A 26,728-nucleotide genomic window follows, 5' to 3' on the forward strand; every position below is an offset into this window, starting at 1 on the left:
TACACACAAACAAAAGTAGAGTGAGAGAAAGAAATCTGAAAAAGAGAGAGCCAGGAGAAAAAGAGGGAGGTTAAATCCACTCTGGATTTTGCCTTGTAACAAATGAGATGCTAAAGTTTTAAAGGGTGTGATTTGAAAGTGGTGCTTTCTTGTGCCAAAGATGCTACCACGGTGCTTGGGTGTTGTGGGTGGTTGCCAGGGCATTGCTATGCAATTGCTAAGGTGTTCTGTATGATTGTTAGGGTGTTGCTAGTGTGTTCTCGGTGGTTGCTACGACCCCGGTTCATGTACGTTGCATTCATTAATTTTTCACTACACAGTTGTGCCACTTCTTCATATGGTATTTCAGCAAATTATCTGCATCTTATTCACTAACCACCCGCAATCTAGTTTAAAATCAGCCCTAAAATAAAACTACATCTTGAGTATTTAAATGAAGTCTTTGTCCTTCCTTATCACACAAACACACCTCCTTTCTATGTAAATTAGCCTCATTATAGATTAAGCTTAATTTTAAAAACCTGCGATTTTAACACCTGAGGAAAGGAGGCAGTTTTTATTACAGATGGTAATCAGAATGGTTCAGAATAGTAGTGGAGGGGGTGTGGCATGGCGTAGTGGACTAAAGCACTGAACTAGTAAGCAAAAGGTTGTTGGTTCAATTCCCACAGCCACCACCATTGTGTCCTTGTCCTTGAGCAAGGCACTTAACTCTAGGTTGCTCCAGGGGGATTGTCCTTGTAATAAGGGCACTGTAAGTTGCTTTGGATAAATGTAAATGTAGAATGGCATTATAACCTGGCACCAGTGGACAGGTGTGACACCCCCTAAATAAAAATCTATTGATAGAATGCCCTGTTGCTTGTTGCAGCGCAGTTTAGGACAAAAACTCAGATTAACATGGAAAAGATATGTTATTTTTTTATTATGTGTTGTGTCACATCTGGTTAGGACACGGTGTGACTATGGATTCCTCAGCCTCTTCCATCTCTCTCAGTTCGATTTCCGAGCATTCCAGGTTCAAACAAATAAGGCTGGGCATAGCTCTACACATAGATTAATATAATTTTTAATTAAGAACAGTGATATTTCTTCCAAACATTTGAGTCACACGATTTGAGGTGTCATTTATGTCCATAGCTCAAATGGTGCTGGATGAGGGGTACAGGGTTAGGGGTTGATATGAGCAATAGTATTTGCCATCGCAAGCACCACTAATAAATTTATTATTGCATATCACTGCTTGCTTCAGAACTCCATTATAGCCTCAGGTAACAGGTATGCTGCCAAACCATAAAAGTGCACAGAGAACAAAATCACAGCTTTATATTCTAGAGAGTATTGTGTGTGTGTGTGTGTGTGTGTGTGTGTGTGTGTGTGTGTGTGGTATACATGTCTGGTGTATTTGCACAAACCTTCTTCCCTTGAGACTACATATTTTACATTCATGACATTAATGGCAGACAGAATTCCTCTGCCTTTAAGCAAAATGTCTTTGCAATTTACATTTAAGGCATATAGCAGATGCTGTTATCCAGAGCGATTTATAAAACGTACTGTTTTCACAATTGTCACTGCCATGATCAACAGATGGCAAGCAAATCTGCTGTTCAAATTTCAAACAACCAAACAAACACATCAATGCCCTCTCCAGCTGGTCAAAGCTCTTTTCAATCACAAAAGTTTGAAAATAAGCCTGACATTCATCGAACAAGGCTTTAAATTTTTTATTTTATTTTTTTTTCATGTTTAGAATTTCAATATCCACATCTTTTCCTGTGGCCTCAATTTAATACAAACACAAATATCAGTCATCTCATATACAGTATTTACACAGATAACACAACACATGCACAGGCTGTTCTCAAAACCATCATGAAAATTCAAATCAACAGTTTTGCCACATACAAAATGTAGTTTTTAACCTACTACCAGACTTTTGTGAACAACCCTTGTGCAATGCAAGCAGTTAAAATATAAGGTAAACGGATTTGTTTTTTTAATTGTGCTACCCCATTTTCCGGAAAATAAGTCACACCTTAAAATAAGTCCTGGTCAAAATCAGGACAAAAACACAGATAAATCGAATACGTGTATAAGTTTGCAATGAAAAAGAGGGTGCATCCTACAAGTATTAGGACCCAGGAGTAGCAAAAGTCCCTTTAGCCGCTTAGCGAATTGTATCATGTCATATTTAGGCTTGTTTGAATTGGGAGCATCTTCTTGTAGTAATTGGTGTGTGATAAAACATATTTTTTGGGGGGATGTGCTGAGTTGCATGTGACGGCAATCTTTTAGAGTAATCCTATTTGTTAGTCAGTTTGGACTACAAGTCACAGAAACTTTTGGATGACAAAAAATATATATAAATATTATATTCTGGAAAATATGGTAAAAAAAAGGTTTTGTCATGGTTCAGATTAACTTGAACATGAGACCACTGGAGAGTTTATAATGGTAGTTTTGATTGAGGGGTCTTTCTAGGGACGGATCAGCAGAACTGACCTGATATGAAGGAGCCAGGGGGCATCTGGCTGTAGTTGGCCCCTGCCAGAGTGAGAGCCGCTGAAGGTGCAGGTGTGAAAGGGGAACCAAAGATCTGTGGCGTGGCATAGGGGCCCGGAGGAATGGGCTAGATAAAGGGAAAGAGAAACTGTGTGAAAGAGACTATGTGGATTTAGATTTAAGAAGCTAAAACATATAAACCCAACTTAAAGTAGTGGTAAAAAATTCATTTTGAGATGCTGCACATTTGGATAAAACCATTTGGCTGCAACAAATGACTATCTAGGTGTATTGGGGTGTAAGTGGATGTGTGCTTCATGTCTACTGCTTACACTGGCAGCTACCTTCTTAAGGGGGTCGCACACCGGATGTGTCTGGCGGACGACATGGCGCATTCGGAACAATTGTTTTCTATGAAGGTACACACTCCGCCGCTGCCGCTCGGCGTCTGTCGGAGGCGCCCAGCTACGACTCCGGAGGCTGCTCAAATTTCTGCCATGCCACGGAGCGCAACTCGCATATTTTCCATTAAATTCTACCCAAATCATTATCAAAGGACACAGATTATTTACTGTAGCATTGTTCATTCTTGAAGAAGGGAAAAACCTTGGTAACTTTTGTGTGTACTGTCTGCCACATGAACCGCATTGACGTGCCCTGTGTTTGATACCTGTGCTGTGTTCTAGTAGTGATGTGGCGCTTCTCGTCTGGTGTGCAACCGCCTTTAGGAAGCATCCTAACTGAAATGGAACTTTTGGATTTGGAACACAGACTCACAACTGATTCTAATACAGTTTGATATTAGCATGTTTCAAGTTGATATGATACTCTAATAAGCATTCAAATATAAAACACAAAATTATTGGGTAAAACAGTTCTTTTTTAAATTAGATTATTATTATTTTGAATTATCCCTTTTGGTATTAAATGTAATAGAAATATACTTGTGATTAACATTTCTCTCAACTCATATGCCATTTTGGATTTTTTTGGGTTAATGGGAGCAATCCATGTGTATGCTTAAAGAAATATTTTGGGTTCAATACAACTTAAGCTCAATCGACAGCATTTGTGGCATAATGCTGATTACCACAAAAATTAATTTGGACTCGTCCCTCCTCTTCTTTAAAAATCTAGGTTTTTGAGGCACTTACAATGAAAGTGAATGTGGCCAATTTTTGGAGTGTTTAAAGGCAGAAATTTGAAGCGTATATGTTTATAAAAGCAATTACATTAATTATTCTGTTAAAAATCATGTATTATTTGAGCTGTAAAGTTGTTTAAATTGTCATTTTTACAGTCGTTTTAGGGTTTGCTGACATTACATCGTCATGGCAACGAAGTTGTAAAATTGGCTATAGTTTACATCTAGTAGCAAGTCAAAATATTTTTTTTGTGGTAATCAACATTATGCCACAACCTTTGAACCCGGAATATTCCTTTAAATATGCAGTATTTACAGTTGTGCTCAAAAGTTTGCATACCCTTGGAGAATTGTAATATATGTACCATTTTTAAAGAAAACATGAGTGAGCAGGCAAAACACATTTCTTTTATTTCTTATGGGATTCATATTCAACTGTAGATTATAACAGAATGGCACAATCATAAAACAAAACATGGCAACAAAGAAAAAAATGAAATGACCCCTGTTCAGAAGTCTGCATACCCTTAGTTCTTAATACTGTGTATTGCCCCCTTTAGCATCAATGACAGCGTGCAGTCTTTTGTAATAGTTGTCTATGAGGCCCTAAATTCTTGCAGGTGGTATAGCTGCCCATTCGTCTTGGCAAAATGCCTCCAGGTCATGCAAAGTCTTTGGTCGTCTTGCATGAGCCGCACGTTTGAGATCTCCCCAGAGTGGCTCGATGATACTAAGGTCAGGAGACTGTGATGGCCACTCCAGAACCTTTTTCTGCTGTAACCACTGGAGGGTCAACTTGGCCTTGTGCTTAGGGTCATTGTCGTGCTGGAAAGTCCAAGAGCGTCCCATGCGCAGCTTTCGTGCAGAAGAATGAAAATTGTCTGCCAGTATTTTCTGATAACATGCTGCATTCATCTTGCCATCAATTTTCACAAGTTTCCCCGTGCATTTAGAGCTCACACAACCCCAAAACATCAGTGAGCCACCACCATGCTTCACAGTGGGGATGGTATTCTTTTCACTATAGGCCTAGTTGACCCCTCTCCAAACATAGCGCTTATGGTTGTGACCATAAAGCTCTATTTTGGTCTCATCACTCCAAATTACAGTGTGCCAGAAGCTGTGAGGTGTATCAAGGTGTTGTCGGGCATATTGTGACCGGGCTTTTTTGTGGCATTGGCACAGTAAAGGCTTCTTTCTGGCAACTCGACCATGCAGCTCATTTTTGTTCAAGTATCGTCGCATTGTGCTCCTTGAAACAACCACATCGTCTTTTTCCAGAGCAGCCTGTATTTCTCCTGAGGTTACCTGTGGGTTTTTCTTGTATCCCGAACAATTCTTCTGGCAGTTGTGGCTGAAATCTTTCTTGGTCTACCTGACATTGGCTTGGTATCAAGAGATCCCCGAATTTTCCACTTATTAATAAGTGATTGAACAGTACTGACTGGCATTTTCAAGGTTTTGGATATCTTTTTATATCCTTTTCCATCTTTATAAAGTTCCATTTCCTTGTTACGCAGGTCTTTTGACAGTTCTTTTCTGCTCCCCATGGCTCAGTATCTAGCCTGCTCAGTGCAGACGTGAGAGCTAACAAACTCATTGACTATTTATACACAGACACTAATTGCAATTTAAAAAGCCACAGGTGTGGGAAATTAACCTTTAATTGCCATTTAAACCTGTGTGTGTCACCTCGTGTGACTGTAACAAGGCCAAACATTCAAGGGTATGTAAACTTTTGATCAGGGCCATTTGGGTGATTTCTGTTATTATTATGATTTAAAAAGGAGCCAGACAACTATGTGATAATAAATGGTTTCATATGATCACTATCCTTAAATAAAAGACAGTTTTTTTGCATGATCAGTCATATTTTCAAAATTAATGCCAAAATGTCACAATTTCTGCCAGGGTATGCTAACTTTTGAGCACAACTGTATACAGTACAAACCTGAGCATTTGCCATTTGTATTTTCTTTTTTTGGTATGTATTTTTGTAAATATTTAATGTCTGTGTGCATATGTACTTCTGTGTGTATTTACCGGTGACGTGAGTGTCTCGTTGCCTTTGTTGGCCAGTCTGCTGAGGATGCTTCTCTCTGACATCTGCAGACGGGCTGTGATTGGTGGGACTCTAGAGAGTGTGGCTGGGAGTCGAGTTACATCCGCCTTCATGTCACTCAAAAGCTCCTCCAGTTGGTTAAGAACTACAATGATGTCCATCATTACAACAAGCCAAGTGTCAAGTTCAATATCTTTATAAAAACTAGCAGACAAGATTTATATGTGATGTTAAGCAGCATTCTTATTAACTTTTCTTGCATAAAAAAACCTAATGCTGATTTTTTTTCATTAAATATTAGTGTAATACTCTTTACACTAATCGCTCCATGACAAATACGACAAATCTAATAGTGTTATCTCGTAGATAAATTATTTTAATTTAACTTACTGCTAAAATGATATTTAAATAATTTAAAACCCAATTAAATACTAAAAAAAGTAGATACTGTACATTCAAAATGGATTATACCCAATTTTTTACAAACAAATGACTGCAATATACAGGAAATGGGTTTGTTACCCTGAGGCAACACAGTGCAATAGAGGGCTTTAGACCGACGATGGTAGCTGTTTATAGACTATTTGAGACATAACAGAGTGTATCTTGCAATGTTTAGAGCTCTCTGCTTTCACAACTTTAAACACATTTTTTAAACACTCTTTACACCTGCAAAGTTAAAGGGGGTCATATCATAATTATTTTTAATAAACCACAAAGTCCAGTTATGTAAGTCAAGGTTTTCGTTACTATTTTTCACCTTCTCTCACCTTTAGAAATAAACAAGCTGTTTTTTTTTTGAAGCTACGCCTTTAGGACTTCTGTTTAAATGGCCTCTTCTGGTGTGTGATAAATAACAACGCACTGCTATGCTTACACACAGGCTGCAGGTTTGCAGCCAGGTCTGTTATAGTTTGTGCTGCCCATCCTTAACAACAGTCTCTTTGCAAATCTTATATTACATTATGACAGGTTCACAAAACAAATGTGCCAAACAAACTGTTAAGGTCATATCGAAATGATTAGGGGAATAAAAAATAAACTTCAGCCGCTAGTTTCTAACACTGCGATCCCTTAATGCCCAAATATACTCTAGGTAAGTACGTGAACGCAGATGCATCTTGCTACGCAAGCTCGATTTCACACGTCGTTGCGTTGTGAAATGTGTCAGAGCGCAATTCATAACCCAACACAGGTGTGCGCTGTATTCTCAGCGTTGCCGCAAGGGGCACTACAGCAGATTTTCTTTTTTCAATCAACAACTGTCATGGCGGAGCAGCAATTTGAGGAGAGTCTTGCTGAACAAGTTAGATTATACAAACATATTCTTCTGTCATCTTTTCAGCAAATACAAAAGCACACTCCTCAACTGTCAACATGTTGACTCCACCACACCACAGCCTAAAAAACTCTTTCACCCACTTGTGGTCCAAGGTTTGTAACCGCCAGAGCAATGTAAGAGCGCACGTAATGTATGTACAACAGGACCACGTGTTGGCCATGCGTTGGCGGAGCGCACGTGTCTGCGTTTGCGTACTTGCATGAAGTATGTTTGGGCCTTTAGAAAGATATGCAGATCGGCGCACACACACTACACAACCAGAAACAGCATAAGGTTTGGTAGACTTTCACAGATTTTACCCTTATTGATAATTCTTCTGGTGTTTAGGGATAGTAGTAACAATCCTATGTATTACCTTTATAAGTTTTTGGACACCAAATAGGCATTGTTGACATGTAAATGTGGGCGATCATGCATTAATGAATACAGCAGTAAGTTTTTCAGTAGAAGTTCGGAACCAGCTGTTTTAGCAGCTAAGCTTCAGTAAATGGTCTTTTTGGACTCATAGTACAATGAACTCTTATTTCAAAAGATCAAGCTACATTTGATAGCTCATGATATGACCCTTTTAGGTGCCTTTACAAGAAAACACTGAAGTAAACTGATGTCAGTTAAACTGCTTGAGGTTTATTTAACAACTGAGAGCATTGTATCAAAAACTCTGAAATCATTAAGCTTCAAAACATTTCCAGAACACAACCACCTGTTCTTTGAAGAGAGCTTATAAGCATAAAGAAGAGTTTTGATTCATAACCCTGATAAATTAACAACCGTGCAAAGTATGGGTATCAACTCTCAAAAATATCTCATGCACAGTTTGATTACAGTCTCTCAATATTTTCAAGATCAGCTTTGAAAACTATCCACACTTTTGCATGCTATCTGAACTATTATTGACTCTGACTTTCAAAAATAAAGAATTAACAGATGGATCTCTCAGCAATGGCAGACGACATTACGAGTAATAAGCCAAGTGGACTGATATCCAATAAATGGTTTATCTGCGTAGATTAAAAAAAAAAAAAAAACATGTTTGAGAGAACTCCAGGACATTTTGAAAATGCCTTGTGCTGTTGAACTGTTCCCATATCAGAGCTCTGAAACAGAGTGGAGCTGGCAGGAACACTGGTCCCACTGGATCTATTCAGAACCTCTTTTTTGAACTTTGAGTCTCAGTCGCACACAAACATATTCTCTCTGATACATCATTTTTCATTTAGAGATATTTACGAGATAAATGCCATCCAAGCCCACATACACATGCTTTCTCTCACCCTTATGCAAGACGGCATTGGCAGGTTTGTTTCCCGCAAGTGATTCCTTGCTGAGGTGCTGGTGGGACTCAGCCAGACATTCCACCTCAGTGAAACGAGCGTTCAGGGCCATGGCCGGGTGAGTGGGGTCCTGGGTCATGTTGAGGTACGCAGCCCGACGCAACTGCTCCTCTATCACCAGGGCCTGCTCCAGCAACTAAGAGAGAGAGATAGCGCTTAGACCATACAACTATTTTACTGTTTTGACACATTATCTAAAGAGACAAATACTTTTAGTAAATATTCCAAGTTCAAAACAAGTTAAGCTCCATCGACAGCATTTGTAGCATAATGTTGATTACCCCAAAAAATAATGTTTATTTTTTTTTTTTTTTACAGGTTACAGTGAGGCACTTACAATGGACCTTTGGAGGGTTTAATGGCAAAAATATGAAGCTAATAATTTCATAAAAGCACTTACATTTATTCTTCTGTTAAAATTCATATGTTATTTAAATTGTAAATTTGTTTAAATCATTGCTTTTATAGTCGTTTTAGGGCTAATTCCTTACATTTATATACTGCTTTTCTAGGCACTCAAAGCACTTTACATAGTATAGGGGTAATCTCCTCAACCACCACCAGTGTGCAGCATCCCCCTGGATGATGTGACGGCAGCCATAGTACACCAGAACGCTCACCAGACATTATTGGTGGAGAGGAGAGTGATGTAACCAATTCAGGGATGGGGATTATTAGGAGGCTATGATAGATAAGGGCCAATGGGGGGAATTTGGCCAGGACACCAGGGTACACCCCTATACTTTACGAGAAATGTCCTGGGATTTTTAATGACCACAGAGTGTCAGGACCTCGGTTTAACATCTCATCCGAAGGATGGTGCCTTTTTACAGTACAGTGTCCCCATCACTATACTGAGGCATTAGGACCCACACAGACCGCAGGGTAAGCACCCCCTGCTGGCCTCCCTAACACCTCTTCCAGCAGCAACCGTAGTTTTCCCCAGGAGGTCTCCCATCCAGGTACTGGCCCTGCTTAGCTTTAGTGGGCATGTCTTAAGGCTGTCTTGTGGCTATACTTTTTAAACAGTGAGTATTTTAACATTTACAGATTGGCCCCATTGACTTCCATTGTACCTTACTGTAACCTCGATTTTTGCTTTTTTTAAAGAAAAGGAGGGACAAGTCTAAATACATTTTTGTGGTAATCAAAATTATGCCACAAATGCAGTCGCTTGAGGTTAACTTATAATGAGCCTAGAATATTCCTTCAAAGCTGAAACTTGTGCATATTTTGAAAGTACTGAAGTACTTTCTCATATTCCAGCTTAACATGCAGAGACAACTATGAGTAAGCCATTAGTAAGTAAAAAAATATAAAGACTGTGGCTCTGTGGTGCTCTCAAAACACCACTGTCTGTTTTATCATCACCACCAGGCCAACACAGCCACACTGGGGAGTGTTTGGGAAACCAGTGTGAAAACAATAATTATTTTTGCAATTCCATTTGGTGATGCTAGTAGCACAGAAACAACATACTTCAGCTTTAAGAATTTGAAAAATGGTAAGAGGATGCAAAGAACATGGCTGAGAGGGCAAAGGAAACAGATAAAAAAGAGAAAGATTGAGAATACAGAGCTGGATAGATGGTGAAAAAGCAGGCCATGGAATAAAATAGAATTTAAGAAATTTATTGAACCGAATTGACAGAAAAATCACATATGGAACGATAGCTGTTCTGGTGATTTATGAGCATGAGAAAGCACCAGCTTCCAATTAAAAGAAGTTCCACTGGAATCACAGCAGTTCTCAAGTTGCTCAATGCATTTACAATTATATAAGAGAAGGAGAGAGAGGGAGAGAATGAGAGAGTGCAAGGGAGTCTGGAAAAAGAAAAAGGAGGATGTATAAAAAAGGATATGAAACATCTGATAAAAGAAAAACAGGAAAAACAAAGAGAGACAGAGAAGGCTCTTTCACAAATATGCATGTCAGCATATTCAGGTTTTGTGTCTGCGATTGTGACTCATTACTGATATGATCTTTAGGTAGAAGTCATACTAAAAGAAGAGCAAAAGGTAAAATAATAAAGCTGTCTAAACAAAATGTACAATTACGACACAAATGACAGAATAAAGAAGCAGTTTTCAAACAACGACATACCGTAAAAAATTAACAGAAAAGAGTAGTCACAAAACCCACAATAAAAATAAAAAAGGAGGACAAACAAACTAAACCAAAATAGCTAAACTTTTACGTTTTATTAACGTTCTTAATTTACAACATACCTTAAACCGTCTGGCGAGGAACTTGTTCTTCATCTCTAAGAAGTTTCCCTTGTTGGCTTGAGTTTTGAATGGTTCGTTGATGATGGCAAACTGCGGGTCGTTCTGAATGTCTTGCCACCGTGCATAGCCATGACTGCAACAGGTCAAGGATTAAAGTTCAGACTTGACAAACGATGACTAGAATTGGAGGTGCTCGAGTTTAAAGATCTGTATCTAACACAGAATAACAATTTTGTTGTCTGTAATATTCCTTTATGTAATATGATCAATGTACTCATCAAAACACAATTTTCTTATTTAATTTGATTATCTTGTTCTTTTTGCCCATGAACTCCAAACAATATGTATATGGAGAGGAATATTGTATTCAGACTGTATGCAAAAAAACCCTCGCAATCATTTAGCAAATGTTGGAGAGTTTCTACGGTGACAGCAGCCTATCTCCAAGGATACCACACAATGCCTGCCAACAGCCAGAAGTCATGTCGCCGGTGCCAGATCTCATTGATCTTGCCTGATGAAATGGCTGCCCGCTCCTCATTCTGCCAAAGAGTGTGCAACTCTGTCAAGAAAGGAAAACACATCATAAGGGACAATCTTCCAACAACAAAGTTAGCATTAATCGAGTTATCAAGCATTAAAGTGCATTAATCAAGTTATCAAGCTATAAACCATATTATTTGTCCAGGCAATATGCTTAGTGTTTGCTTGAAATGTTTTATCAATGCTGGTGAAATGTTTATAAACAGTAAGAATAAAAGCCTCTTTGTTTAGCTGCACTCTCTTAAAGTTGTAAATTGAACTAAATAAAGTGGCCGTTGTCAGGAAACTAAAACTATTTATAGTCATAGGGGACTAACTCTGTTAAGGGGAAAACAACAGAAACTAGGTAGGTAAAGTTTGCCAAGACAACATCAGAGTTTGTCAGAAAGTTTAAAGTAGTTTTCAAAGTTTTAAGTTTGACGGAGACAAGATCAAAGTCTTTGGTGGGTTTTTGGTTACAATTATATTTTTGACAGTTGAAGTTTAAATAAATGAGTATTCCGTAGGTCCATTTAAACATTCCGTTAATATAAGTCTGTGACGAATCGGGCTAATCAGCCAGGAGGGGGATAAAGACAAGCCCCGTTACATTGGTGCCGAAGCCCGAGAAGGAGGAGGGATGCTCTGTCGCGGAGTCCTTGCCGCTGCCATCCGCCAGGTGAGCAGCTGCCTGCCTGGGGGCTGAGGGGTCGCTGCCGGCTGCTGAAAGTCGGAGGAACCACTGTCGTCCGCCGAGAAAGGGGAGGAGCCCTTCCATCCGCCAGCGGTTGGAGGACTCGCTGCCGTCCGCCAGGGGAGGAGCAAGCTGTCATCGGCCAGAGGTCGGAGGAGTGGCTGAGGACCAGGCGACGGCGTGTCCGGGGACCAGCGAGCCAGTTTTCTCTCTCTCTCCTCTCTCTCTCTCTCTCTGTCAATCCACCTTTCCCTTCCCTCGTCACTCCCAGGGCTCCAGAAGATCTGGGGAAGATCTGCCGGCAGGCACGGCCAGAAAGGCAACACCCCCCCCTTCAGGAAGGGAGGGGAGTACGTCATGCTGGGGGTTTCTGCGGCCTGAGTCGAGTGATGGAGGAGTGTGAGGAGGATGAGGGCAGGGCCGGGCTGTGAGGATACACGGCCGGCCCAGAATCGGCCTAATCAGCTGGGAGAGGGATAAAGATGAGCCGGAGGTGCCAGTTCGGGAGAGAGAGAGCCACATGCTGGGCGCGTGTGTCTATGTGTTTACGTTGATTTAAGTTCATTTACATTATTAAAAGTTACGTTTACTGTTCAGCCGGTTCCCGCCTCCTCCTTGCCCACCTTACCCCGTTACAAAGTCTATAGGATTTTTCCGATATATGATCGTACGCTGTGCAAAAACTGTACGTCTGATCAGTTAGAAAAGACATAGCACACTATTTAAGAACGTTCTGAAGGTCTGTGCAGAGTTTGGTGGATGTAGCTTAAGAGCTGTAGGAGGACTTACAGTCAGAAATTTTGAAAAAACCCTTAACAAAGTTTGTAGAATAACAGTATGTTGGCTTTGTCAAACCAGCATAATGATAGAAACTGACCAGAAAATGACAACCTGCTAAGTGAGGGTTGTTTAGGTGACAGGTGTTGCATTTAAGTTTGTTTCTGACATTTAATCATGCTTTAAGCTGAATGATATTAATATTTATTTGATATATATAACAGTACATATAACTTATACTCAGATAAATACAAATGGCATTTTATGATATGAGAGGCCACACTTTACATTAAGGGTACATAAACAGTCATAGTATAATACTTGAACTAATACTTAATTCAAACTAATTAACCAGCTCTGAATGCAAGGAAACAAATACAAATATGAGATTTTTTCTTTTTGATGATATTAGTCATTTGATGAATCATAATATGGTTGATATAGTTTCACAGAATTTAAAGTATGAAATACCACTCCCACCACTGAACTCTTCCCCTAACACTCCCAATATTCCCATCACTGTATCCACCCTTACCACATGCCAGTTATTTATACTACTATACTAATAACATATGCATATACATACAGTATTTGCATAAAACATAAACATACAAGTGTACACTTACATGCAGATTACCATGAATATAAAAGTGTAAGAAATCATTGGATTTTCCGATTTCAACATAATTTAGGAAATAATCAATGATGACTGTATGGAAACTAATCTAAGGGAAGTGTTTGTAAACCACTGACATATGAAATCACTGGTTGCCATTTCTGGTAAAAACTGCTCAAAATAAGCACTGAAAATCTAAACTGCACCTTTAAGAATGTGACTGTCATCTTACCTTGTGAACACACTGTTCAATTTCACCTTTAATATAACGGAACATGACTTTCTTTACATGAGCAAGCAGCTTAACAAAACATTGGCACATCTACCTGGCACACATCACTGTGCATGTCAATACCTGGCAAACAATACATGTGCGTAATGTTTTCAGTACTACACACACAGATAAACACAGATAAAAGTCAAGAACAAGGGAACGAGTGAGATTCTCCCAAGTGAACTACCTGAACTAGCTATATGAATATGGACACTGCATACTTAACACATACTTAAAATCAACTTCCAAATGGCTTACTTATAGCTGTCTCTGCATATTAAGCTGGGATAAGAGAAAGTATTTTAACACAGAAACATGCCACTCAGCAGCTTTAAAAAATATAAAGTGTACCTGTGAAGCCACCATCTGCGATGTTGAACATGAATCGTGGACGCTCTGTGGGGTTGCCGTTGCCTTTGGGTACTTCCTCCCTCAGCCCTCTGACCTCTTTCCCAGCATCTTTTTCACCCTTCACCTCCTCTGTGACCCAAAAAGAAAAACATGTTTACATGAGTAGAAACACGATTAGAATTTGCACTCAGTAATATTTGTATCCTCTGACATGTAGCAGCATAGATGCAGCATAATGCAAAAACAGAAGTTCTCATTTACTGATGGCATTAAATGCACTATTTGTAGTCAGCCTGTGAAAGCATCCATTTATAGGGGATTATTGAAAAAAAGCAAGTAATACTTGGATGATCATATGATTTAAAACACGGTGGCACTCATAAATGTGCTGCCAGCATAATCTGTAGAATAAAGCAGCTTTTTTCCAAGACTTATATGACTTGAGTCTTCATCTTATGTACATCATTTAAATACATTTTTCAAAAATGCTATTCTACTATTACTATTCTTTCTGTTTAAAAGTTTAGCAATTAGCAAAAATAAATATATCGGAGTGCACCTTTAAAACACACAAAAATGAAGGTTTAATGTTTAACCCTTCCTTGGACTTATGGGTCAATTTGACCCTTTTGATTTTTTAACACTTTACATCAACTTAACTTTACGTTTTTGGCCTGACATTAGGGCTGAAGCGATTAGTCGACGTTAAACTAATGATGATGTGTGAGAGCAGCACTGCAGTTCGTGCCTGACTGAGGAGAGGAAGAATTACACAGCTCACAGTTCAGATGCACTCTAAACTTTCCAAACAGCTTCAGGTGATGTAGATCGCGAAGTATGAGGGAATTATACAAAAATACCAAATAAGTAAATACAGAAGCACTCTCGTTGTGGAATAAGTGGAGCCGGAGCTCTTTAAAGGAAACACCCCGGCATTTCATCTTAAATGCAGTTATATTCCATGCGTTATAGCTTATTAAAGTTCAAATAATACGGAAGCAGATCATGCAAATGTTTTGTGGAATATCTCGGCCTCTGAATGGACTACAAGTGTGAACTTGGTGTCATTTGAAAGCTAAGAACCTGAGGTTTGCAAACATTTTATCATCAATATTCATGAACACATTCAAACGCTGATTTGTTTAAAATATTTTTTTGCTGAACTGCTTTTTTCCTGGACATTTGAGACATAAAAGTGGATTATTTACCCAGACAAGCTGAGAGACAAGTAAAAATAGACTCATTTTGTAGAAAACAACCTAAGGTAAGAGCTGATATATTGAAATTTTGATGCATGTTCTTATAATACCATTTTGACCTTTTTTTAAATTTTATGGTGAGGCTTCTAGAAAAAGACTGGATGTCTATAGGCGGAGTTGGGGCTCCCCCTGTCTTTCAGATCTGTATATTGTGATAGAATGCGATAGGAAAAAATATTTTTCATAGTGCTAGCTGGCACCTAGACGAACGATTTAAGACCAAAAGAAGAGAGACAGAGCAAACAGAGCCTTTATTAAAAGCTTTTGAAGCTTTTTTTAACAAGATTTTTGAAGCTATGTTGGGGCATCCCTGCCTTTCGGTTCTGTATATTTAAATAGAAGGTGATAGAGACCATAAGTAGAGAGAGAGCGCAAACAGAGCCTTTATTACAAGCTTTTGAATTTGAACATAAAAAAGGTCAATTTGACCCTTAAGGACAACGTAGGGACTTGATCGTTAAGACCACGGACGGGTTAAGAGTAAAGTGCACCAGGTAACACTGGCTGTAATACAATTACATTTTAAACAGAGCTGTCATGGTCAATGCCAATATTTTTTTTTTTTAAGTGGCATCACAACAGTTAAGTGATAGAAGTCAAAGCTTTAAAACAAAACAAGACTTTCCAAGTTGTAATTAATTAATTAATTAACGTTCACAGAAGACGTGAACGTTTTTTACAAGTTGGAATCTCGTAATTACGCTAATCACGACATGACATGATCATTTGTACCCAATATTTATAATAACATAAAACAAACAGCTTTGGTCCTTAATAATTGACTTTTCTCTGTACAAGAATAAAATACACAAAACAAGAAAGGAAGACTAGCATTCCATCATTCCACCTTTTTTTACATCAGAAGATTGACCATCTGTTTTCTCTTTCTTTTCTGTTGCGTCTGTGGGAGCCGTCACCTCACTCTTCTTTTTCTCTTCACCTGCCTTCTCTCTTTTCTCTCCCTTCTCCCCTTTCACACCATCTGTGATGACAGTTACAATAATCAGCCCTCAAATCCCAATCAAATGAGAGACTAAAATGAAAGCCAGTCAGATTTCACTGCTGCAGCTACCTTTGCACTCGTCCTTAACGGATGGGCAATCAGACGTGGAATCTTCCTTCATTTTCTCTGGGGAGGCCACTTTCTCAGAGCTCTCCTCCACTCGTTTCTCTTTCTCACTCTTTTCTTTGGGAGAGCATGGAGGAATGTCAGGGTTTTCTTTCATTTTAGAGCCATCAGTAGCAGTTGTGGGACCTTCGGATGTCTGAGATTTTTCATTGGTTGAGAAATCCTTCTCGCCGTCTTTCACTGTGGTGGAGGTCTACACAGAAGTAGAGAAACACTCTTATTTTCCTCGAGTGTCACATAGACCCTGTTTACACCTGGTATTAAGATGCGTCTCGGATGATCTGATCACATGTGGTCAGGTGAGACACATCACTGTTTATACCTGGTCACTTAAATGCTTCTCCACTTGTGTTCAGATTTTGAGGGGAGGGTATCTGATTTCACGACGAAATACATCAATCACAATGTCAGTGTGTTACTGCACAATAATAAACAGCAAAAAAGTCAGACTAGACAAGGAATGTGTGAACAAAACCGGCATGCTGTTTCTCCCAGTTGCTGTTGAAATGTATTCTAGGCACAAATGCAACATTTGGAGCAAAATTATCCATTGTTTTAAAGGAGTAACTGTGTTAGCAGAGCTTTCACTGCATGTTTATATCAGACACATTAAAGAAAATCTGTGAAGTTCTTGTACTTGTGTATGTATCAGTTTTTTTTTTCCTTTTAAAGCAGCACGTAACACGCAAAGTTTAAACTCTTGTTTTAGCACAGCAGTTGATTGACAGGTGAGGGGTGGTGCTTCGCTGCTGTCCGGGACGTATTCAGGATGGATTAACGTTTACACCTCAAATGTGATGTGGTCTTAGACTACATCTGTATGTGGTTTTTGTGATCCGATCACAAAATGTTTTAGACCTCTTTTATACCTGTATTTAGCGCTGATCACATGTTATCGGATCACCCGAAACACATCTTAATACCAGGTGTAAACGGGGTAACATTTACATGACACACATACACACACTTTCTCTCTTTCACACACAAAATCCACTTTAATATAATCTGCATATTTAACACACAAATACTTACATAGCTAAATGAGGACACTCCCCCCTCCCCCACACACACTTACCTCTCCATGCTCTGTGCTTTCGGCACTCTCCCCCTCCTTTCCTTCTTTTGCTTCCTCCTCTCTCTCTTTTTCAGACTCTGTCTGGGGCTCACACTCGTGTTTCTCACCCTCTTTCTCGCTCTTTTCTATCTTGTCAGGTGGAGAGGGAGTGGCTGAAGAAACAGGTCACAGCAGGTAAAGTGTGATATTGTCTTGTGAAGGTGTGTGTCAGCACTGAATGAGAGACTGGGGGGAGTTTGTACCTGGTTTGGAGGTGCAGGGTGTGTTGTTGCAGCTGGGTTCAGGTGTGGGAGTGTCAGTCTTAATGGCAGGTGAAGAGGCTCTTGAAGATTTCTTGGAGTCCACAGTAATCTCTGGCTTCAGTTCAGGCATGCTCCATTTCCCGTTAATGTGCTCAAACTCTTGCACCTAACCACAACACAACACAACACAACACACACCAGGGGTTCACACACACATCCTCACTGACATTCTACTAACATTTTAGAGCATGACTACAAGCATTAGCTATTGTACAAAAGTGAATACTGTATGGTAGTTCACATGTCCTGCGGTTTGACATCCTATACTCCATCTAAAACTATTTAAAAAGCACTATGCTAATTATTTTATAATTGTGCATGTAGCTTATAATCTTCCATCCATCCATTCATCCATCCGTCAACCCATCCTTCCATCAACTACCAACCTACCCTGTTGAAAAGACCAGCTTAAATGAACTTCCATGCCGGTCCAGGCTGTTTTATGTTGATTAATACTGTTTTGGTCCTGGTCTAGCTGGTGGATAGCCAAGTTTTTAAACCAGCAAAAGTTAGCTGGTCGACCAGCATGGTCCTACTGGTGAAGCTGGTTGGCCATGGAAGGCTTGATGTTTAAGCAAGTTAAGAAGTCTAATGGGGTAACCTCCTCGTGATCGCTATAATGTGGTTTGTTCTCAGTGGGGCACGTGGTGAGTTGAGCGTGGTTGCTGCGGTGGATGGCGTAAAGCCTCCACACGCGCTATGCCTCCGTGGCAACGCGCTCAACAAGCCACATGATAAGATGCGCGGGTTGACGGTCTCAGACGCAGAGGCAACTAAGATTTGTCCTCCGCCACCTAGAATGAGGCGAATCACTACGCGACCACGAGGACTTAAAAGCACAATGGGAATTAGGCATTCCAAATTGGGAGAAAAAGGGGAGAAAAAGGGGAGAACCCCCCCCGAACCCCCCCCCCCCCCAAAAAAAAAACAAGGTACATTTGGTCAAAACTTTCTCAAAAGCCTTTTGACTATCCCTTTAAGGACTCTAACGATAGACCCATTCAAAATCTCTGATAGTACTCTAAGCTGTGGAAACCCACACTGACCTTCTTCTTGACCAGAGACATGACCCCTATACGCGTGAGGACCGGCTGCCTGCAGAGCCCCTCCCGCGGAACACCATCAGCAAACATCTCTGAACCGTCAGCCACCGGCTCACAGAGATGCCTCATAAAGAGCGACACGTAAGCCCTGCCAGAGAAACCAAGAAACAGGAAAATGGGGATAACTGCATTTCCTTCGCAGTCCTCAAGTGTTTTAATTTCTCCAAGTTTACACATTCGTATATTGGAAGACATTTTCCAAAAACGTGAGTTTATGTGTGAAGAGATGCCTACTTGAACTCTTTCTCGCTCTTGCCGCGGAGGTCTCGCACCAGCCACTGGCACGAGAAGGCATCCTGAGCGGGCATCCCCCACCTCATCACAGCATTCAAGAAGGCCTTCCTCTGGCGCGTATTAAAGCCCAATACCTGACAAGCAGATTAAAGAACCTCAATTCTCTTTCCTGTATTGAAACAGGAAGTCTGGGCGAGACATATAAAAGTGTTCGTCCCCTTTTTTTTGTAAATAGCGAATAGGCTTTATTTACATCACAGCAATGAACTATAATTTTCTACTTGCTAGTATTGGTATCAGAGGAATGGACATTCTCATTCTAGAGACAGGACAAAAATCTGTGTATTGCAACATGAGTCATTAATATTTTTGGTCTGTTTTCCCAGAAGAGAAAGACTGTAAATTAAAAATGTTTATAAGGCCAAGTTTACAACTTTTAGAAGTACACTAGCATATACATGACTTCCAAGCTAATAGACATGGACTAAAAGTCACAAAAGGACAACATATTTCATTTTTATGCAAATTGTTTTAGTCTAATCAGGCTTTATATGAAAAACAGGCATGCTTTTATCGACATTATAAAATGTTACTGGCCACTTCTCAAAGCTGGAAAAATTTAGCAAGTTTATCTTCAAACTGTATGTCAGTCAGTTTTATTATGAGAGGCAGACATCCAAAGACGCTGTATATACTGGCCCTGCAGGCGACCTTCAGAAAAACAAACACTCTGAAAATACACTATTAATCACATTAAACTGTGGCAAATCAGCTTATGTTGATTTTAAACAAAGCACATGGACATGCAGTAATACAAACAGTCACATCTACAAACATCAATTTAACAATATTGCTTTATTTACTGTACGTGTAAAAGTTTTGCCAAAGCAAACAAACAGATAATAAATAATTCAACAACCTAATCTGCAATACCTCAATGTTGCCGCCCACTCTGGCCAATAGGGGGGGCAGTGGCTTATCCTTATCGTTTCTAAGCTGCCTGCGTGACTGTCTGCGACCTGAAGAGGGAAGAGGAGAGTCAGCCAAGAGGTCAGTTGACATGTCCATCTCACTATGCCAGAGTCAGGAACCATGGTTACAGCACAGTAAGGATACATTATCCAGAACAGCTGCAACACATTAACTGTGTGCTGTCTCTAGATGAATAGCAAAACCTGACAAAACCCCAAAATGTTAAGACAAGGAATACAGTCATAAATGTGCCAAAAATGTCTTGATTAAAACTAGATAAAGTTTGTCTAAAATCTTTTAAAACGTTTAAGAAAATGCAAAAGAGAGCAACTTAAAACAGATTAAAGGCCTTGTGAGTTTGTTTACATTAGATTTTTTTTTTTTGACAATAGTTTGAATAGTCTTGGCCCTTTTGAACATTGCATCAATGTAAATCTATTGGATTTTTAACTCTTGCACATCAATTTAAAAAAGTTACTCAGAGCTGTCAAAAAACTTCCATAATAATATTATATATTAATATTATTTTCCACATTCAATGAGTAATTTTTTTAAAACTAATATCAGCCCTGATCATAACTACCAAATATTCATTCATTTTCAGGATTTTAACCCTTTTTATTATCACAAGGGGATTATCACAGTCTGGGATGTGTCAATGATTAGCAACAACACTGATTTTGATGCATTATTATTTTTTGTGCGGTGTCAGAGTTTAAAAAAAACCTCACACTCAGTACCTTAGAGGACAAAAATATCTACGTAAAAAAAAACCTGCCATAAAAATATTATATATTAATATTATTTTCCACTTTCACTGACTTAGATTTTTTAACCAACATCAGTCCTGATCATAACTACCAAATATTCATTCATTTTCAGAATTTTAACCCTTTAAATGCCAGTTTGTTTACATAATGCCACTGTTTTTTTTTTTACACACACACACACACACACACACACTTCTCAATACACACATACAAAACACACTCTGACATCCATACCAACACACCCACAAAATTTTAGCTGCATCATTCAATTGGCCTGCAGTGCTCTATAATGCAGCAAACAGAAAATAGGAAAAAAGCATGTATTTGCTCCATACGCTAAACATGAGAAAAATGGTGCCATCTGGTGGACAATATTAAAAATTACAATTTTGAAGCCTGCGCTCCGGAATCAAAGCATAATATAATATAATTCATGATTTTATGCTTTAATGGCACTGGGATCAAATATTGCAGTTTTAATGGGTTTCAATTGGGACATTTTTGTCCTGAAGGTCCTGAGTATAACTATTTTGTATATACAGTGTATTATAGATGTATTATAGGAACTGAGGTTGAAATATTAAAATTCCCCAAAAAATACACACCTTTGGCAAAATTATGCCGTTGGAATTAACATAGCCAAAATGATCAAAGAAAACAAAAATGAAAAAGACAAAAATGTCCAGAAGGTTGCACAAGGGTTAATCGTCTGTTCTGTGAAGTCCGATCAGTTAGAAAAGTCATAGCAGCCAGAGTCAGAACAATCTGAAGGTCTGTACAAAGTTGGATTTAGCTCTAGGAGGAGCTACAATTGATCATTTTGGTCTTGGTTTTGGAAAACCCTAAACCATGCCTGTAGAATTACAGTACTGTATGTTGGCTTTGTCAAGCCAACATAATAAAAAAGTTGCCAAAAAGTGTGTTTTAGGGGTTGGGTTATAGTAGAAAGAAAGTCATACAGGTGAATGTTGTCAGTATTGTAATTTGTGGGTGAACTATCACTTTAAATCACTTAGGAAAGTAACAGCACACATTTCCTCAACAAGCTATATTATCTGACGTCATTCATGCCCATAGCACAAAATGTGCGGGATGAGTTATGCGCCAAAGTTTAAAACGTACTTAATATTAAGAACAATAGATGTGAACTGAAAGTGTGTGCGTTTGTGTGTCTGTTCGGTCCTCACCCTCAGGTCTCTCATCAAAGTCCTCGTCTTCCTCCTCTGAGCCCACGGAGTATTCTGATTGGTTATCTGAAATGTCAGCATGCCACTCTGAAACAGCATACAGAACGGAGCACTGCTAGTCACGAACACTCAACACAGAGCACAGTACATAGAGTGTGTTTAGCACTAAGGTCTAACAATATCCATTTACCAGAATCCTCAAATAGAGTCCAACAAACACTTCAGACGGATGGGATTGTTTCAGATTTGGCTCTTTTGCGACAAATTGTTCTGCATCTTCACTTATCTAAGCATACACACACATTCACTTCATATTGTGCTGTCACAGAGGATTATTTAGCCTTATAGGAAAATGTAGGGCTGCTTAACAAAAATGAAAACCCACAAAAGTCACTTAGTGCAGCACAGTCTACTGTTGAATTTTTAAAAAAGCCAGCAGATTGTGCATATGTAATATATTCTGCAGAAGCTACGCCACAATACAACCGAGAAAATCACGTTGCTTGGTTACACAATAAAAGTATGTGTACTTTTTATCATGTTTATCACTATAATTATGCAGCCGTAAGCACCATCTTAAAACCAAAGATTGTTCCTCTCGAAAGAAAACCTCCTTTCTCAAATTGTATCATTTGCCTTTTTTTCTGACCATTTTGTTTTTTGTTTCTCTTTTTGTCACATAAATGATAAGATGCCACACTTCAGCATCCCCTGGGTGTTGTGGATTTAGCCATTTTGAGTGCAAAAACTGCATGTGGCTGTTCAAACCTGACCAAAACAACAATGTATGGGATGGTCTTTCTTTGCCTCCCAATCAAAAGTAAAACCACATTCTGAGAGTGAAATTGCTGTAAACGTGAAAGTGTTGGAATTGCATCCAGCGTTTATCTGACCAGCACAAAAAACAAGACAAATAAAATAAAAGACAAGAAAGGTCTTCCATTAAACTTCGATTTTCTAACTGTGTCAACAGATCCATTTGTGTGCTTACATTGGATATACTGCCATGAAAAAAGTTTGTTTGCAGGATTTCCCATAGTCAGGGATCGGCAGAGGTTTATACTGTTGTATTACAGAACATCTACTTCTTTTTCTACCCTTAAATGTAACACTAAAGGTATTTTCCCACATCATTTTTGTAAGTCCCTTTGACATCCGAGTTCGGTTCATTTGGATGCTGTGAAATCTGTTTTCTGAATTCTTATGCACACCAAGGAGCCACTGCCGAGTAAGCTTAAAAACGGGGGTCTAAGCGTACGATGGTCATGTGGACTGCAGACATTTTTGCAGGTGGTATGAAAGCAATTTGGCCTAAGTTACGGATGTGAACTGCTATTGATGGTGGTTTCTTTGCAATTAATACAAAGGTAAAAAGAAAGGGACAAAAACATGAGTAAAACAGTAATGCTGAGCTGCTACTAGTAGAAGTGTAACGGTTTATCATGGCACGATACATCGCTGTTCAAAATGTGACGATTCGCATCGTGGAGATTGGAAATTTTTTTAATTACTATTATTATTTTAGCGTCTATTCTATCCAATACATGTGACGACCGATGGCTACATAACATAGGCGTACTAATGGAAATCGCTAAAATACGTTTGCACACTAGCAGCCACAAGTGTTGTACGAAGAGTTCGGCTGAAACTGCGAAAACTGAAATTGAAACAACAACAAAAAAAAGCGAATGTAATACAGGGAGCTCCAGGAGCGGAAGAGAGGCGCAAGGGATCGAATGTCCGTTTGAAGCTCGAGAGAAAATTAAAGTTTACAAAGGTTTAATGATAGTGGCACATTAATTTACAATATTATGTAAAATAATGCTATGGGGGAATATAACCCTAATGTTAAATGTCATGTCTGATTTGATTTCTTCAGTAAATTATTTTTATTTAACTGGATAAGCATGCACTTCTATTAAATATGTATTTTTGAAAAAATAATATTTAGATGTAATCAGAGACAATATTACTTTAGAAAAGTAATATTTTAAATGTATGTAATCACTGACAGTGTGTAAGCAGCACATGTCTCTAACATAATTCGGTATTTTCAGTAAGCAGTATTATTAATATTTCCATTTGGTGTCACCACTGCCCTGTTCTGGGCTGATTTTTAGTCCCAGTTCATCTCTGATGGATCATTTAGCACTTTTAAGAACAGTTATTTTACCTAATTTTAAAGGAAAGGAACTGTTTTGTATATGTCTTTAAAGTAATATTAAAAATCAATCTTAACTTTTATTGATTCAGGCTTAGTTTAAAGAACCGTGAACAAACCGTGAGTTCAGTATCGTGAAACGAATCAAATCGTGAGATGAGTGAATTATTACACCCCTTGCTACTAGTGTTGGTATTCTTGTTGGTATTCACATTGATGATGCAAATGTACCACGGTACGGACCCAAATTACATACTAAGAGAATGAAAAGAGATCTGGACAGGTGGAGCGGGATGGAATCAAACTCAGGTGCAGTGTTGGTAGATTACTTAGGGTGCTTTAACACTGGCAGTTTAGTTCGAAACAGAGCACGGTTCGCATGAAAAATTGGTAATGTGAAAGCTGTCATGCAGACCGGGGAGCGCACCGCAGTACCGAACCCGAGACTACCTGTAGGAGGTGGTCTGAGTTCGGTTGCAATGGAACTGTGGTGCGATTTGCGTGAATGTGAAAGCAACTCGGACTCGGGTGCGCACTCGTTCAGGAAGTAAAGTAAACTGCGCATGCGTTTTTCATTCCTGAAAGTCCAAAAAAAGTAATGACACCACAATGACATACAAGTACAATCAACACTATAAATAATGTCTGTCTGTCTGTCTGTCTATCTATCTATCTTATAAATACTATATATAAATACTATTATAGGTTATAAATATAGGGTATAATAGGAGATGGCAGTGGCGATAATTTCACCTTGGACACAAGCGTGAGTAAGCGTGCAGTGTAAACAAAGATGCAAATGAATTTCTTGCAATCAGCTGTCTCCTCAAAAAACGGCGTTTGCGAGCAGCAGCAAGCCGCCTTCCCCTGGACATCTGATGAGTTACACCATGAAGCGCACATATACGCAGTTGTCGTTCACTCTGCTGTGCATAAGGGCACCAAAATAACAAAAAAACAAAAAGTATGATGAGTCGCGTTGTGTTCATGCGTGTTTGTAATGACGTAAGATGAACACAAATGGACCGGGGTTTGATAGAATCAAGTGAGAGTGTGATACCAGACTTACGCTGCGGGGGGCACCGGGAACAATCGCACTCGGAATCGGACCGCAGCAAACGTGCCCAGTGTGAAAGCCCCCTTAATGTAATCTAGTTGGCCACTGAGGCATATTTAATTGTAATCTAGAGCTTGGTGCTTTATACATGCTAAGTATGCTTCTCATTAGCAATTTAATATTTTCGCGGTTCGATTGAAGCCTGGTTTTCAAGCAAGTGTGGCGCAAGCCATCATGGAATCACTCACGCCAACGATCTGCTCTGCTCTAACCTAACCAGCTGTCTCTCAGGTGCGTGCACGTCAACCGGCTTCCCTTGATATCGATGCGCAGACCACAGACTGATGTGACTCGTATGAATTCTAGTGAGAATTTTTTGTTTAAAGTGCTTTGGAGGAAGTCAAACCTCTCAAACAGTAGATAGCCCCATCATGCTAAACAGCACTGAGGAAAAGATACATCATTGTGCCATGCGCCAAAATAAAGGATTTACAAATTAAACATCATCACCCTTACTAAAATGTTCACGATTTTACAGTAGTAACGGTAACTGTGATATTTTGACAAAAATGTTATAGTTTCATTTAAAATCTATTAAGTACAATCTATTAGACCTCATTTTTATTACAACTGTGGCAATTGTTGTCAGGATCCTGTCACATTGTCAGTCATGTTTATTGTGGTGACAGGACCCTGACACCTATGTTCCATGTCTCTGTGTGAGCGCACGGCTTCGATTGTTATTTTCTTGCCGCGCGCTCTTCTAGTCTAGTCTAGTCTGTTTTCATGGTCGGAGCATGGTGTCTGGATCCTGACTCTTCGGTCTTGTTCGGTTTAGTTTCTGGGTCAGGATCCAGACACTCATGCTCCATGTCTCATCTTTGTGAGCGCATGGCTTCGGGTTCGAGTCTCTTGCCATGCGCTCCTCTGTCTTGTCTCGTTTTTTGTTTGAGCACATGGCCAATGATGGTTTTGTTGCCATGTGCTCTACTGTCTTGTCATTGTGAGCACGTGGCTTCTGTCAGGTTTGTTTGCCATTTGCTCTCCTGTCTCACGTCCAAACCCCACCACCCCCTTGTTACCTGGTTATTAGTTCATTTGATTCACCTGCCCCATCTCGTTACCCTCCTCATTTCTCCCTCTATTTAATCTCCCTGTGTTCTCTGTCTTGTGCTAGTTTGTTGTGGAATATATTGTGATGTGTTTCCTGTTAAAGGTGTCCAGTCTGTTTTTCCCTGTCTGTTCTTTGTTTGGAGGCCTCATTCCAGTTCCCCAGCTGGTCTCTGTCCATTTGGCTTGGAACCACGTGGCCCAAGGTGCTTCCCTCTTCAGCTCAGCTCATCCTCTGGTTTGTTGCCCTGGACTGTGTTTTTCCCCTTCGGGGTAGTTTTTGTTTTGTTTACAATAAAGCCCATTTTTACACCTGACAATTGTAATGTACATTTCTAAATGTATTAGACATTTTTTTTTTTCATAACAAATACTATATTTTTATTATTATTAGAAAGACTGGCAAAACTGACCTAACCACAGTTATGAGGAGCCATCCATGGTTTTACCTGTGCTTGTATGGCATTTCACTGTAAATATAAGGGCAAGTACTTTAAAGTCTGGACCCAAGCTACATTAG

At 39.4% G+C, this 26,728-nt stretch overlaps 1 protein-coding gene across 3 annotated transcripts in view; it reads right to left on the minus strand.

Moving 5' to 3' along the window:
• Positions 1–26,728, minus strand: part of LOC127446734 (chromodomain-helicase-DNA-binding protein 3-like) — an 83,099-nt gene that overhangs the window by 14,866 nt on the left and 41,505 nt on the right. For all 3 annotated transcript variants that reach the window (XM_051707904.1, XM_051707883.1, XM_051707893.1), the window contains 14 exons: positions 21,881–21,967; positions 19,885–19,970; positions 18,952–19,085; positions 18,661–18,805; positions 17,555–17,720; positions 17,313–17,464; positions 16,181–16,430; positions 15,956–16,090; positions 13,850–13,978; positions 11,069–11,177; positions 10,616–10,748; positions 8,328–8,523; positions 5,693–5,856; positions 2,506–2,632 (listed from right to left, as the gene is read on the minus strand). In XM_051707904.1, coding sequence (XP_051563864.1) covers positions 2,506–2,632; positions 5,693–5,856; positions 8,328–8,523; positions 10,616–10,748; positions 11,069–11,177; positions 13,850–13,978; positions 15,956–16,090; positions 16,181–16,430; positions 17,313–17,464; positions 17,555–17,720; positions 18,661–18,805; positions 18,952–19,085; positions 19,885–19,970; positions 21,881–21,967 — 2,013 coding nt within the window. The remainder of the gene's footprint in view (positions 1–2,505; positions 2,633–5,692; positions 5,857–8,327; positions 8,524–10,615; positions 10,749–11,068; positions 11,178–13,849; positions 13,979–15,955; positions 16,091–16,180; positions 16,431–17,312; positions 17,465–17,554; positions 17,721–18,660; positions 18,806–18,951; positions 19,086–19,884; positions 19,971–21,880; positions 21,968–26,728) is intronic.

This window comes from Myxocyprinus asiaticus, chromosome 1, assembly GCF_019703515.2.
Source record: "Myxocyprinus asiaticus isolate MX2 ecotype Aquarium Trade chromosome 1, UBuf_Myxa_2, whole genome shotgun sequence".
Taxonomy (NCBI): domain Eukaryota; kingdom Metazoa; phylum Chordata; class Actinopteri; order Cypriniformes; family Catostomidae; genus Myxocyprinus; species Myxocyprinus asiaticus.